The 13,385-nt window shown below is 26.7% G+C and overlaps 3 protein-coding genes across 5 annotated transcripts; 2 read left to right on the plus strand and 1 right to left on the minus strand.

Annotated features, from left to right (window-relative positions):
- Positions 1 to 203: 203 nt before the first annotated feature.
- Bm17350 (Uncharacterized protein) lies at positions 204 to 640 on the plus strand (the record flags this gene model as incomplete). Its single annotated transcript, XM_001891878.2, has 2 exons — positions 204 to 263; positions 485 to 640. The coding sequence occupies 2 exons, from the start codon at positions 204 to 206 to the stop codon at positions 638 to 640; spliced, it is 216 nt and encodes a 71-aa protein (XP_001891913.2).
- Positions 641 to 1,116: 476 nt separating this feature from the next.
- Positions 1,117 to 4,784, minus strand: Bma-ula-1 (ThiF family protein; the record flags this gene model as incomplete). 3 transcript variants are annotated; one of them, XM_001891879.2, is made up of 10 exons in its annotated part: positions 1,117 to 1,332; positions 1,695 to 1,800; positions 1,960 to 2,066; positions 2,282 to 2,434; positions 2,745 to 2,960; positions 3,059 to 3,163; positions 3,338 to 3,524; positions 3,761 to 3,850; positions 4,087 to 4,265; positions 4,527 to 4,784. In XM_001891879.2, 10 exons carry the CDS (start codon positions 4,782 to 4,784, stop codon positions 1,117 to 1,119), a joined length of 1,617 nt encoding a protein of 538 aa, XP_001891914.2. The 3 variants fall into 3 exon arrangements, with proteins under 3 accessions (XP_001891914.2, XP_042932324.1, XP_042932325.1); XM_043076390.1 differs by lacking the exons at positions 3,761 to 3,850; positions 4,087 to 4,265; positions 4,527 to 4,784 and having other exon boundaries at positions 3,338 to 3,466; XM_043076391.1 differs by lacking the exons at positions 1,117 to 1,332; positions 1,695 to 1,800; positions 1,960 to 2,066; ... (2 more) ...; positions 3,059 to 3,163; positions 3,338 to 3,524 and adding an exon at positions 3,547 to 3,571.
- Positions 4,785 to 7,565: 2,781 nt separating this feature from the next.
- On the plus strand, positions 7,566 to 11,924 carry Bma-acc-4 (putative glycine receptor like protein T20B12.9 in chromosome III, putative; the record flags this gene model as incomplete). Its single annotated transcript, XM_043076392.1, has 13 exons — positions 7,566 to 7,660; positions 8,228 to 8,384; positions 8,517 to 8,638; positions 8,837 to 8,989; positions 9,317 to 9,419; positions 9,777 to 9,884; positions 10,185 to 10,262; positions 10,484 to 10,522; positions 10,901 to 10,971; positions 11,196 to 11,248; positions 11,386 to 11,491; positions 11,710 to 11,770; positions 11,853 to 11,924. The coding sequence occupies 13 exons, from the start codon at positions 7,566 to 7,568 to the stop codon at positions 11,922 to 11,924; spliced, it is 1,218 nt and encodes a 405-aa protein (XP_042932326.1).
- Between the last annotated feature and the right edge of the window lie 1,461 nt (positions 11,925 to 13,385).

Below are 13,385 nucleotides of genomic sequence, written 5' to 3' on the forward strand. Positions count from 1 at the left end.
TTTTAAAATTTCTATTTCCTGCTTTTCGAAAAATTCTACTGTAAGAGATCATCTAAAAATTTCAGCGCTTTTTGCTTCTACTAATGGTGAATAAAGAGAAACAAAGATGAATTTGAAAGTATTTTTCATTCATTGTAAAAGTATCTAATCAATCAAGTAAGTATTTTTTTTTTTTTTTTTTTTTTTTTCAGGTTTTGCTCAGTATGACAGAATTGGAAATAAATTTGAACAAATTCGAGATGCAGGCTTTTATAAGAAGCCAGGTTTGATGCAATCTATTGTTTTGACATCATTGCATTACAGTTCTGTAAAGAAAGATTAATTTTAGGTTAAAAATATCCCGAACGTATAAGAAGTTACGGCGAGGAACAGAGCAGCGGGAAAGGTAAGCATTATCTTAAACACAGAAAAAAATCGGCGAACAAGAGAAAAGTTCAATGTTGCATTTCGTTACAACATTATTTGAAAAATTTGCGAACTTTAGGATTTTCCTCAAAGCAATCCACAGACAACAGTGATCCTTCTAGTGAAAAGAAACTACCCAACAGCAGCAACAATCAACAACTGCAACAACAATGATCAAAATCTTTCCGATTTTAATAAAAAGAAATTAAAGAGCTGTTATGCTAACCATTTGTAAAATACATTTCAGTTTATTACAAATTACAACAAAATTATACAAATCAAATTAAAATAAAATAGTAACTCTCAATGTAATTTAAAAAACATTAGTGAACTAGAATTAAACACCAAATATCGTAATTTGCATTCAGTACAAACACAAAAAATATAGCCAAAATTTTGCTCTCATGTACATACCATCTTTAAAAGCTATGTATTAAAAATAAGATGTCAGAATGCATTAACTACCTTTTCATCCATAGAGTTTGAAGATCTGCCTAGAAAAAAATGAAATAAAATAACATTTACCTTTTGACTGCAGGCATTCATAAATAATAGGTGAATAATCTATAAAACATAGGTATAAAGTCTTTTTGATAAAAGAACGAATATAAATAAACGAAGGAATTCAAAGAATTCCTAAGTCCTAACTCCGAGAGTTTCCAAAAAACTAATCAAATATACAAATTTTTTCATTACATTTAATTTACGACACTAAAGTCGATATGTTTGAGCACGCTGTGTATGACCATCAAAAATAAATGTATTATCGAGTGGTATATACTGATGCGTAATTAATTTTATCACTTCTTGTGCTGTTATACCACCAACCAACGAAGCAATAACATGTAGTTCAGACGCACCATAACGACACATTTCATCGATTGCTATCGGGGGGATTCTTTCTATCATTTCGCTTTTATCCTCTAACTGCAGAGATTCAAAAATTTGATTAGTAGGATTAAAAATGTGATTTTAGCTTTTAACATTCGATTAGTGTGCATCATTTGCTGTTATCAAAGATCTATTTGGTAATGAAGCGAAAACACATTTACTAAGCAGACTACGCTAATTTTTCCTACAAAGTTATAAATAGAACTGGACAAGCTGAAATGTGACCCAAACATCATCTTTCAGTGGATGGTAACTAAGGTAATTCCAATACCTTAAATTTAAACTGATCATTCATCACATAAAAACATTTCTGGAAATGCTGTTTTTGGAAAAAAAAAAAAAAAAAAACAAAAAACAAAACTTTCATTTAACGAATTAAAAATGTAACAAGAACTTACTTCAGTCTCCATGACTAAATCAACTACTCTTGCTTTAAGATCATACGCATCTATAGTGCACGGCACGCCATTTGTTCCTGGGAAACGTGATTTTTCGGAGTGAAATCTTAAATTATTCGTGTTAGCGAGGGAAAACATAAACCAAAACTTAGCAAAATTCCTACAAGTTTTACGAAAATGAAGAGTCATAAAAGTCCTTACGCTGATACATAACATGCAAAAAACATACAGAAATAGTGATTAAGAGCGAAAAAAGTTTACTTACCTATCGATAGCCCTTAATAAAATATACCACACCGCCGGTGGTATCTGAGGAACACCAGTTATAGGACTAGGTGCAAAGTTAGCATTTCGTATGTCATCAAACACTTCCTGAAAAATTAATTAGCCACGTGCAAGCTTGTCTATTGTGTATATGACATGCAAAAAATATTACTTTATACATTTCACTTTCACCAAATGGAATAAAAGTCATGTATGACTCGATGTTCAGCTGAATAAGAATAAGGAAAGATTATAAGATCTTTTATATTGTTAAACATAAAGATTCCCAACACATTTATTGCAACTTCAGAGTTTAATCAAACCTTCAACGATGACTTCATTTCTTGAGCAATGGTTGTCCCATGTTGTACTCGCAGATATGCAGCTTTCTTGCAGAAAAATTCGCAATCATTAAAATTGATAATATCGGTTGGTACGCCTTGTTCTACGAGAAATTGTTGAAGATAACCCATCACCTGAAGTTGAACCATAGTATATTATTATCATTAACTCCGACCACTGTTTCTAAGCACTTTACCACTGTCTCACACTGTTGTGATTATAAATGGCTTAATCGTTTTTTTTTTTTTTCGATGTCATTGACATTTTTGATTACTTAATAGCAGTCAAAAATTTACTTATGTAAAGCAGGACCTCATTTCGAAACTTAAAATTTGAGTTGCTAATTTTTCCAATATATGTAATCAGAAATCTCCAGAATTTAATCATCGCACCAATGTATGAAAAGCTTTAACTCTCAGAACTGCTTTAAACAAGAACCCAGACCTCCTTTGCATCTTGCTTGGCCTTATCCCGAAATTTCGTCGCTAAAAGAACATAGCTTTCCGAATCACTGATCATATCAGGCAAACTACCTTGTACAGGCAATACTTCATTGGCAATGACAAAACGTCGCAAAGCTGCAGTCAACAACCAAAACTGTGTCAGATCTGGTCGTCGTGCTTTCGGATGATCTAATAATTCTTTCACTTCCAGTGGTATCTGAAAACAAAAACCAAGAAGTTTTGGAATAAACTCAAAACTTTAAATCACTACTCATCAAAAATTACTAGTATTATTATCTCATGATAAACACCAACTGTTGTTCGTTTCAGTGAGCGAACCATTGCAGCGTGACCTTCGACAAAATTTTCCTCTCGATAGGACCCATTTTCGGGATGCGGCATTCGTAGTGACATAAAAATCTAAACAAATACCCATCTTAAAAAACTTGCTTCTCCTCATTTCAGAGAAATATAATTAAGGTTCTGCGAAAAAATAACCAAAACTAGTAGTTAATAAAGGATGAAAAAAAAAAAAAAAGAACGTGAGATGAATTTGAAGAGCTAACTACAGTAGCCTAACAGTTAAGTACTTACCGTTTCAAATGTTTTCCTTTTTTCACGATTATCGGGAAAATCATCTTGACTGTATTGCTCTCGCCATAGTTCAAGCGTTTTTAGAAATAAAATTAAGTATGGCGTGTGAGAATGAGCATCATAATGCATCTGGTTTAGATCTACCGACTCTACCAATTCAGATAATGCCGGAAACGGACAGTCAAGCCTGAATACCATAAAATTGACTATCAGCGCCACTTGAAGATGCCATACCTGCAACCATGGCTGAGGACTTGGGACACAATTTAACCCCGTCCACCGTCTAATAATCGGCTTTAACAGTCCAGTTCGTTTCCTTCGCAAAATACATGTAAATAATTTAACCATCAGTAAAGGAATTCCATGGACTCAATCTAAAATATAGGAAGAAAATAAATCATAAAAATCAAAAACTGGCATTACCTTAAGTCGGGCGATATATTTTCTTCATGTGTGTCAATAATTGTGTGTTCTTGGACGGAAATTCGTACAAATCCGACAAAACCATATGCCCTATAATCAAATTTTTTGAGTGCTGTTTTACTGCTTATATACAAAACCGAAATTTAATATCCAGAATGACAAAACCAACAATCTTAAAAAAAAAAAAAAATTCAGAGAAGTATTTAAAATTTATGTTCTATTATCAAACTTGATCAAATTACTACATTTATTGCATTTTTTTTCATGCCTATGATCATAACTTATATGCTCAGTGTGAGATCTCCATTAAAATATGAAGTTCTAACCTTGCATGAACGAAAGGTATATTTTTCCCAAACAAGAAGTCATTTATTCGTGCAGCAACATCAATATTTAAATTGCATCCAACAATAACAGTGAACTGTCTTAAAAAATTCGTGTCTTTGGTAATGATATCTTCAGGATTCCCTATATCAAAGTCGCCTTCCACTGCTGGATTCAGCTCCTGGAAGATAGTGAATAAAAGAATAGACTCATTTCATTAGCATTCTTAAACCAACTACTTCTTTTACATCATTCAAGATTTCTGTGAAACCTAATATTTTATAAGTCAGAATAGAAGGAATCAAGAACACTTTTACGCTTGACATTATATGTTCCAGTAGCAAGTTAACCATCGATCCGTTGACGTTTTTGACATTCAAAAGCACTTTATTTTGCATCAGAACAAATTTAAAAGTTCTCGCAATTCAAGCGAATAATATACCGTAAGCAATCGTAGCGCAGCTTTCGCTCTTGGTTCATCGATTTCATCAACAAAAAAATTATTGCCTAAATCCGGTTTACGTACGACGGCAGAATCGATGATGTACACTGATCTGATACCAGCAAGCACTAAACTTTTGATAATTTCGCATCCCAAAGCAGATGCACTTAATACACAAACACTAGCATGCTCAATACATGACTGACCCTCATCACCCCAAAGACGAATTTGCCGATCATATCGTGCATCGTCTTCCATTATTGTTACTTAAACCCGTTATCCTGAAACTTTTCTCTTATATAAAAAAAATCACCGCAAAAAGTTAAAACATGTAAAAATGATACATAATTATAAATAAAACGAGATTTATTCGATAAAAAATATAAAAAAAAAAAAAAAAAAAAGATAAAAATATGATATAAAAAGTACCATAAAAGATAATTGCAAGAAAACTAAAATATCACATTTAATTTAATCTTAGCAAGAAATAAAGCAATGCTTCATCTTTCTCATCGTTTATAGGTTTTATATTCTTACTGATTCCACCAACTATCACAAATCACTAATTCTAGACTTCTCTCACCTGTTAATACCTGATCAGTGTTACATGCAAACTCCCACCACCACCTCATCCCCGCCCTCATCAATCCCCGGTACTATTGATTTTCTATCGGAAGAAATAGAACGGTCGCATACTCGTTGCATGCTACTGGAAAATTTCCTAGCTTTGAAATTAAATTTCGTCTGTGATTGCTGGCTGAGTTTCCGCTGTGTGAAATAGCCAAGGGATGACTTCTGGGGTCACCGAGAGGTCATTGCGTGTCCGAAATATGCCATTGCAATGTACTGTATTACTACAACTCTGTTGAATCATACGTTGAGAAAAATTGAGAAAAGATTAGAGTTTACATTCCTTTTTTAATTTTTTATATACATTTTAAAATCTGCAAAAAAATGCGTTTCATTTCATCGCAAAACTAATAGATGTATTTTCTTTTAGGAGAATGAGTGATTCAATTCTTGCAATTATTCCACTTTTTTGTTAGGTATGAAGAAATATCTTAAAAAGTGAAAAATTATACTTGAATAGTTGCTCGATTCATTAAAAATTATTCACTATTCATCTGTTTATTTGATAAATAAATTTATCAACTTAATAGGTAAATGCAATTCCTTGAAAAAATCATAAAAAAATTGTTTTTAAAATCAAGCAAAAAACATATTTTTAGACATACATTCAAATGTTATTCCTATTGCATGATGCAACCACTTTAATAATGAACATTTCAGTACTTACTTAGTCATTCCTGCTTAATACTCTATTTATTACATGCATATCTATTCTCGAATTGTCACAGAAACTGTCGCAAACTTATCTATATTAATTAGTTTTTACAATAGTTTTCAAATGCTATCCTATGAAATAATTGAATTATGTAATAACAACTAGGTGATACGAATTCATTTCCTATCAATGCTCATTGTTTTTATTGAAGACCAATTTGCAAACAAATATACTAGCAAAGATTTTAAATTTTAACAAATTTTTGAATAAACTTAAAAATTTTTGCTCAAATATTAGTCAAATTTTTTATTTTCAAGAAATTTTTGAAAATTTAAAAGAATTAAATTTGTTTTGCAAAATTTAAGACGTATATAAATTATAAAATTAAATGTACAATCCTTTAATAATACTAATAAGGAAGAAAATTTAAGAGTTTTTTTTTTTTAAATTTAAAACATTAAGCAATATGTAAATAAAATTTTACCATCTAAGTGTTTTATGTATATGAAAAAAATGATGAAAAGAGAAAAAAAAGAGAGGAAGGAAGGAAGAAAGATAGGGAGAACATAAGAGAAAAGATAAGAAAGATTATTTAGTTTTTGAAAAATTGACTAACCGAAAGCTAAAAGAAGCATAATGGAGGAAGAGAGAGCATAATAAAGATTTAAGCAGATCGATTTCCAAAACTAGCATCCAGGGATGGAATTGTAGATGCATTCATTACTAAATACGGTGAAAAGCTTTCAATCCATAGAAAAAGTAAGAAATAGAATGGAATCTTTAATGCTTACTAGTCGTTACTCTATATATTGCATCAATAGTTGTTTGCATTTCATTTATTCATTTCAAAGGAAAAGTTTTTTTATTTATTTTGGTGAATTGCTAGAACTAAACATAATATTATTTCTTTTACGTCTTCATTACATTTTTTTTTTTTTTTTGAAAGTAAAAATTTTGCATTTTTAATTTACTAATTTTCGGAATGTTTTTTTTTTTTTTTTTCGTTCGTTTTTTAATTTGGTAATCTTCAAGAACGAAAAATTTTTACTTTTTTCTTTTTTATTTTAAAGTAATTTATGAGTAGCAAGAATGTATATATGTGTCACAGTTGTTTAAACAATCATTTTGATTTTTAAATCAATGAATAACTGAAATTATTCAGATAAGTAGTATTACTAGGAAGCTTTTCTGATTTAGAGGATTTGATTTTGATTTATATCGATCCTTAATAATTCACCTTTTTTTTCATCGTAATTATCTAATATCGATGTAATTCATCTTTAGATGAATGCCTTGCATTAGCTTAGGTAGCATAACATTACTTTTTGCTAATGTTAAAAAAATTTTTTTTGAAATTTTAATAAAAATCGACTTTAATTGCTAGTTTTGTTAAAATTTGCATATTTTATTATCACAGTACAATACGCATTATATACTAAAGTGATTAAATATGAAATAAGTATTTTTTGATTTACTAAGTATTTAAGTATTTGATTGATTTTATGAAAAATTGTTCAATTTGCTAAATAATTTTGTTGTATCAATTTCAAAATCAATGGAATATGAGCTCAAAAAAGGAAAAAAAAAAAACTGATTTTTCCTTAATTTTTAAGATCAAAAAAAGAAATTTTTTTTCGCTTTTTAAAATTTGATATAATGATGATCACATTTTCAGTTTTCAATTCTATTATATGTATATAAAAGCATCAATTTCGAGCAGTTCAAAAGTTAATTATTTCTTGAATACAAAATGTATGACATTATCAGTATTATTATGCACATATACAATTATCATTGGACAAAAAATTCATGCACAGCACGTTGAATATGAAATGCCACTGAATCATACGTAAATTATCATTTTTGTTATCTTTTTTCTTTCTTCTTAACATTTTATTATCAAACATTACAGTTACGTGAAACTTATGTAACAACACTATTGCATCATTTTGTATACAAAAATTAAAAGTATGCTTAAATTGACTAACGAAATAATCGATTAAATTATTTCACTTACTCATATTAGCTTATCAAGTTTGGTAAGTAAGTATTATTGCAAATTTATTGGAATATTTTCAAGTCTACAAAAAATTTTATATTGATCTAACATTCTCATACCTACAGGTATGATATAAATTTAATTTCTATAAAAGCAATATTTCTCGAATCTTATTGCATTTTTTTTTTTTTTTTTTTGAGACTCATTTATAAAATATAATTAATTATATACTTAATAATTTGTTGGTATAATATCACAATATGATTATTCATCAATTAATGCAACAACATAATTCTCAAATATATTTAAAAATTTTTTTAATATTTTTGCTAAACTAATGCAAAAGTAATTATTTAAAATAAATCATTTTATATTGGCAGTTTAGTGACTATTATTGCATGATAAGCTATCATTTAGTGATAAGAGCGAAATTACAAGAAGTGATATTGTGGAGAGTCGGCCAATCAACAAGAATAAAACATGCGCAAATGATGCAATGATCATTACCGAACTGTTAAAGAACTATGACAAGCATAAAATACCTGGTGGAAGTAATGTACAAGTTTCTGTTGAGGTATTTCTTACTTATAAAAGTCATATTATTGTGACAGAAATGGATGACAATGATGTTTGAATATTTGAAAAAAATTTTTGAATGCTAAATATTTTATTTTATTTTTATTGAAATAATTTAATGCCTTGACAGATATGGGTGCAGGAGATTTCAAAAATAATCGAAATAACAAGTGAATTTGAGTTAGATATTTATGTAACAGAGAAATGGATTGATCCATCATTGGCATATAGTCATATGAATCCATGCAAAAAGTAATTTTTGAAATAATATTCCAATAATTAGATTTTTAAAAGAAAAGAAAAAAGAAACAAATCTATCAATTTCTTTCATATAATTTTAATCAGTTCAAATTTTGATTTTTTTTTTTCCTTAATAAAATAAAATCTAGTTATAACTTGGAAATTTTTAAAATTTATTTCTGATAATACTGAAATTATTTAATAATTCAGGAATATGTCCGTAGATGGTGGTAAAATATTGCCACAAATATGGAATCCTCATGCATGTTTTGTTAATAGTAAAGATGCATCAATCCATCGTAGTCCGTTCAGTAATATTTTCTTGCAAATTTATAGCGATGGTAATGTATGGCATAATTACAGGTTTGTTTTATAGGAAAAACGAATTTTAGCAAATGATATATGTTTTTAATTATTGAAAAATTTAAATCATAAAATATTAATCAAATTTATGGGACAAAAATGAATATTTGAAAAATTTTTTCTCAAAAGTTTAACTTTAATTATTAACTGTTCAAATTAATTTTAAAATATTAAATGTGTAAACACACATTTTTTGCATGAAATGTTAGATATTCATTAAATAAAGTTAAGAAATTATTTATTATTTTTAATCAATAAAATTTTTAACTGATATAATTGAGTTAATTTATGTAAAATTTAAATTATTTACTATTTGAAATTTTTTAGGATTAAATTAACAGGTCCTTGTTTTAATGCCTTGCGAACATTCCCAATTGATAAACAACGTTGTATGCTATTTTACGAATCATTCAATCATAATTATGATCAGGTATCTCTGTCTTTTTTTTCTTCCTTCCTTCTTCTTATTCTTGTTTTTTAAAAAAAACAAAAACAAAGGAAAAAAACAATCGATCATTACCTGTAGCAGTGATTAAAATACTGATAACAAATTTGATGAGTAATTAATTTATTTAACAAATTGAGAATAGTAATGAAATTGTATAATTTTCCACCCTTTCTTTTTTTTTCTGTTGAAATTTTTCGTAATTATTGCAATTCTCAAAATTTTCTAGTTTAATTAAAAAAAAGATAATTTTTTTAACAATATAAATAACTTTTTGAATGTGAAATGAAATAAACGATGAAATTTAAAAAATAAAACTTTATGTAACTTTGATAATTTCAGGTGGCAATGGAATGGACAGAAACAGCTCCACCAATAACAATTTTAAAAGAAAATATAACATTACCTGATTACGTACTTGTGGATTATACAGCATCTAGTGTTAGACGAGTAAGTTATAAGAATTTATTTTGAAAAATTTAAACAAAATTCGTTAATCTTTGATCATTTCATATTGGTTTCTAAAAATTTTCAGTTCTTTCTGCTTTGCTTTAAATAAATTCTACCAATAAAACAGGTAAAGAATGATGTAATAATTATTTGTTATCTTTTATTTTACATTAGAAAATGTCTTTTTTCTTTTAAATTAATTTGATTACTTTTAAAATTTCATCTAGTCCTTATAGCCGATATCATTGTTTTTTTTTTTTTAAATATTTGGTTAAAAAAGTTGTTAATTTCTATTTTTAGCTATATCCGCCAGGAATGTGGAATGAATTAGTTGCTACATTCACATTTCAACGTCTTTATGGTTTTTATATATTACAGGTTATAAATGATAGCTATTTCATTTCATTTAATTTAATTTCAAAATGTGTAAAGCATTTTTAACATTTTTTTTTTTGATGAGAATTTTTACGAATTCAAATTTTTCTTAATGCTAAATCTTAAATAAGTAAAACACTTTTATAATGTTACAAATTTAGATTTTATAACTTTTAGTGTTCTCGACACTTATAAAGATATTGAAATATGTTTTAATATTTCAGGTTTATGTGCCTGCATATATCTCTGTATTCATATCATGGGTAGGTTAACAATATTTTAATTTAAATTGAGATATTTAAATTGAACTGAAATAAATTGAAACTTATTTAAATTGAAATAAGAAATTTTAAGTTAAGAAAATACTCTTATAAATCAATAAAAATGTGATAATATAGCAGTGTATCTCTTTCTCTCAAGTATTTTATTAGTTCTTACTTTATTATAATCAAAGTTTTCTTATTTCTTGATCAACAAACTTTGTACATAGATATTTGATCCATTTCTACTTGATCTTAATTAGTTCTTTCATTAGAAATAATGTTGCATTTGGTTTATTTATGTTTTAATTCAAAATTTTTGGAAATATACAATTTATTCGTATCTTTGAAAGGAAAATATAATATTTTATATTATTGTAGGTTTCATTTTGTGTCGGACCTAATCTTCCTTCAAGAACAATAGTTGGTGTGAATTCACTTCTTGCCCTAACGTAAGAATATCAAAATGTTTATTCTTTCTTCTATTAAAATTCTATTATATTGCTAATAAGATTTGATAAAATGTCAAGAAAATAAATGTTAAATTAATAAGTATTATTTTATAGATAAAAGTAATAAAAGTGAATAATAAAAAAGTATTTCAAACAACGAATAAATATTTTATACATTCATTTGCAAATTTATTATTAACTTAATTTTACTATTCTTATTTTAGATTTCAATTCGGATCTGTTGTAAGCAATTTGCCTAAAACAAGTGATGTTAAAGGTTAAGTTTCATATATATTAGCATAGAATATGTAAAAGCTAATTTTTAACTTAATTTCACTTCATTTTTTTTTTTAAATTACCTGACTCTCAGTTAGCTTTTTTTTATTTCTTTTTCTATTTAAATGTTTATTTCAGCAATTGATGTATGGATTTTAAGTTCAATGGCATTCATATTTGCATCATTGATAGAACTTGCTGCAGTAGGTTATATGCGACGAAATGGGTCAACTATTACAGTTAGGTTCGTTTTAAATAATTACTTATTTTTAAAGATTTAAATTTACTTTTAAATTTTATATGCTAAAAATTAACTAATTAATAAAAATTACCATCTGAGATGGAATGAACTATTCAAAATTCAAACTATGATAATTTCAAAAAAAAAAAAAAAAATTATTTTTTTCTTCATATAACAACTTTAAAGAAAAACTTCTTTCTATAACTCTTGAAAAATTTCAGATGTAATTGTTCGATATTTTGCTTAAAATGTCCAATATGGACAGCAAATAAATTAGATAGGGTAAGTTTTAAGCCAACATGTAATTATTATTTTTAACTTATTCATTAACAAATATGAAATGAATTTTTTTGGATAATTTCAGATATCATCGGTAATATTTCCAGCTTTTTTTGTTATATTTAATATATGGTATTGGTTTTTCTTTCTTGGGTAAGTATACTTTTTCTTATTTTACTTCACATTTTTTATTCTCAATCAGTTTGAAAAAAAAAAAAAAAAAAAAGTTACTTATTCATATCATTCAGCTACCTCATTTGTAATTTTCTATTATTAACTAAAATGTCGCTTAAATGCTTAAATGCCTTTAACTCATTTCCAAATTATCGGAAAATTCTCAATGAAAAATCTTTTAAAAATAATTTAAATTAAAAAAAAAAATCATACTTCATTAATATGCTTTGATGATAGAACAGAAAAAAACTGTCATATTTTAATCGAAAATTTTAAAATAGATTTTTTCTTTAGCTTATCAAATCTTTTAGATCTTCCAAATATGTCATTATTCATTCTAAACTTAATTTCTTATTTCATATGCAACTTTTTTATTTTTACTTTTAAACTTACACATTGTTTATGGAAACTATTAGCTTCAAATTTTTTATACTTATCAGTATTTAAAAGTATTTTTTTGCATACTTATTACTATATTAGTCTTTTAAAACTTTTAACATTCTTAGCAATTATCTTCTTACCTACCATTTTTATTCCTTTCCCTCTCTCTCTCTTTGTTTCTCTCTCTCTCCCTCTCTCTGTAATGATCAATTTGCTTTCTTTCTGCTTATTTTTTTAATTATATGTTTCATTTATTGAGTGAACTTTCATATTTTCGATTAGCAAAGAAATCATTGGGAAATAGTAAGAAATTTTTTTTTTTAAAAATAAAGAAATTAAGAAAATTCATGAATAGATGCTTGAAAATTTTCTAAATTTAATTTACTTATTTGGTTTTGCTTTCTTAATTTTATATCATTTATTAATTTTGATAATGAACATTAATTTATTTGTTTTGTTTACATATTTACTTTGTCCATTAATCTAAATTAATTTTTTATCCCATCAAATATCAAATTTCATTGAGTAGTATAATATGAATTCCAGGCGAATAAATTGATGCAAGAGAAGCAAACTTTGCTGTTATTATGATTGATGTCATTTATGTAAATTTATTTCGTTGAAAAATAAATCTACAGTATGTTTAAGAATAGAATTATTGATTTAATCAGGTATTCACTATTTTCTATTACAAAATATAAATTTCTCTCAAATTAATGCATTTGAAAAAAAAAAATAGTAATAATAATTAATGATCTAATTTCTAATGAATGATTAAAATAGAATTAGAAAAATTTCGCAGTATTTTCATTTTGTAAAATTTTTATCAAAAATGTACTTTCTGAGATGGAATTAAAATTGCACACAAACCATTATTAAATTGCAAAAATATAAATAAACAAATGTAAAGAAAAAGCAAATCGTATTTCTTATAAATAATCTTTTCTCTCTCTGTTTCCTTTCTTTTTCCCTCTCTCTCTCTCTCTCTCTCTTTGGTAACAGTTTACAAATTAGATGAATGAAATTTACCTTCATTAAGCCGACCGGTATATGCGAAATTTTC

This window comes from Brugia malayi, assembly GCF_000002995.4.
Source record: "Brugia malayi strain FR3 genome assembly, contig: Bm_v4_Chr1_scaffold_001, whole genome shotgun sequence".
In the NCBI taxonomy this organism is placed as follows: Eukaryota; Metazoa; Nematoda; class Chromadorea; order Rhabditida; family Onchocercidae; genus Brugia; species Brugia malayi.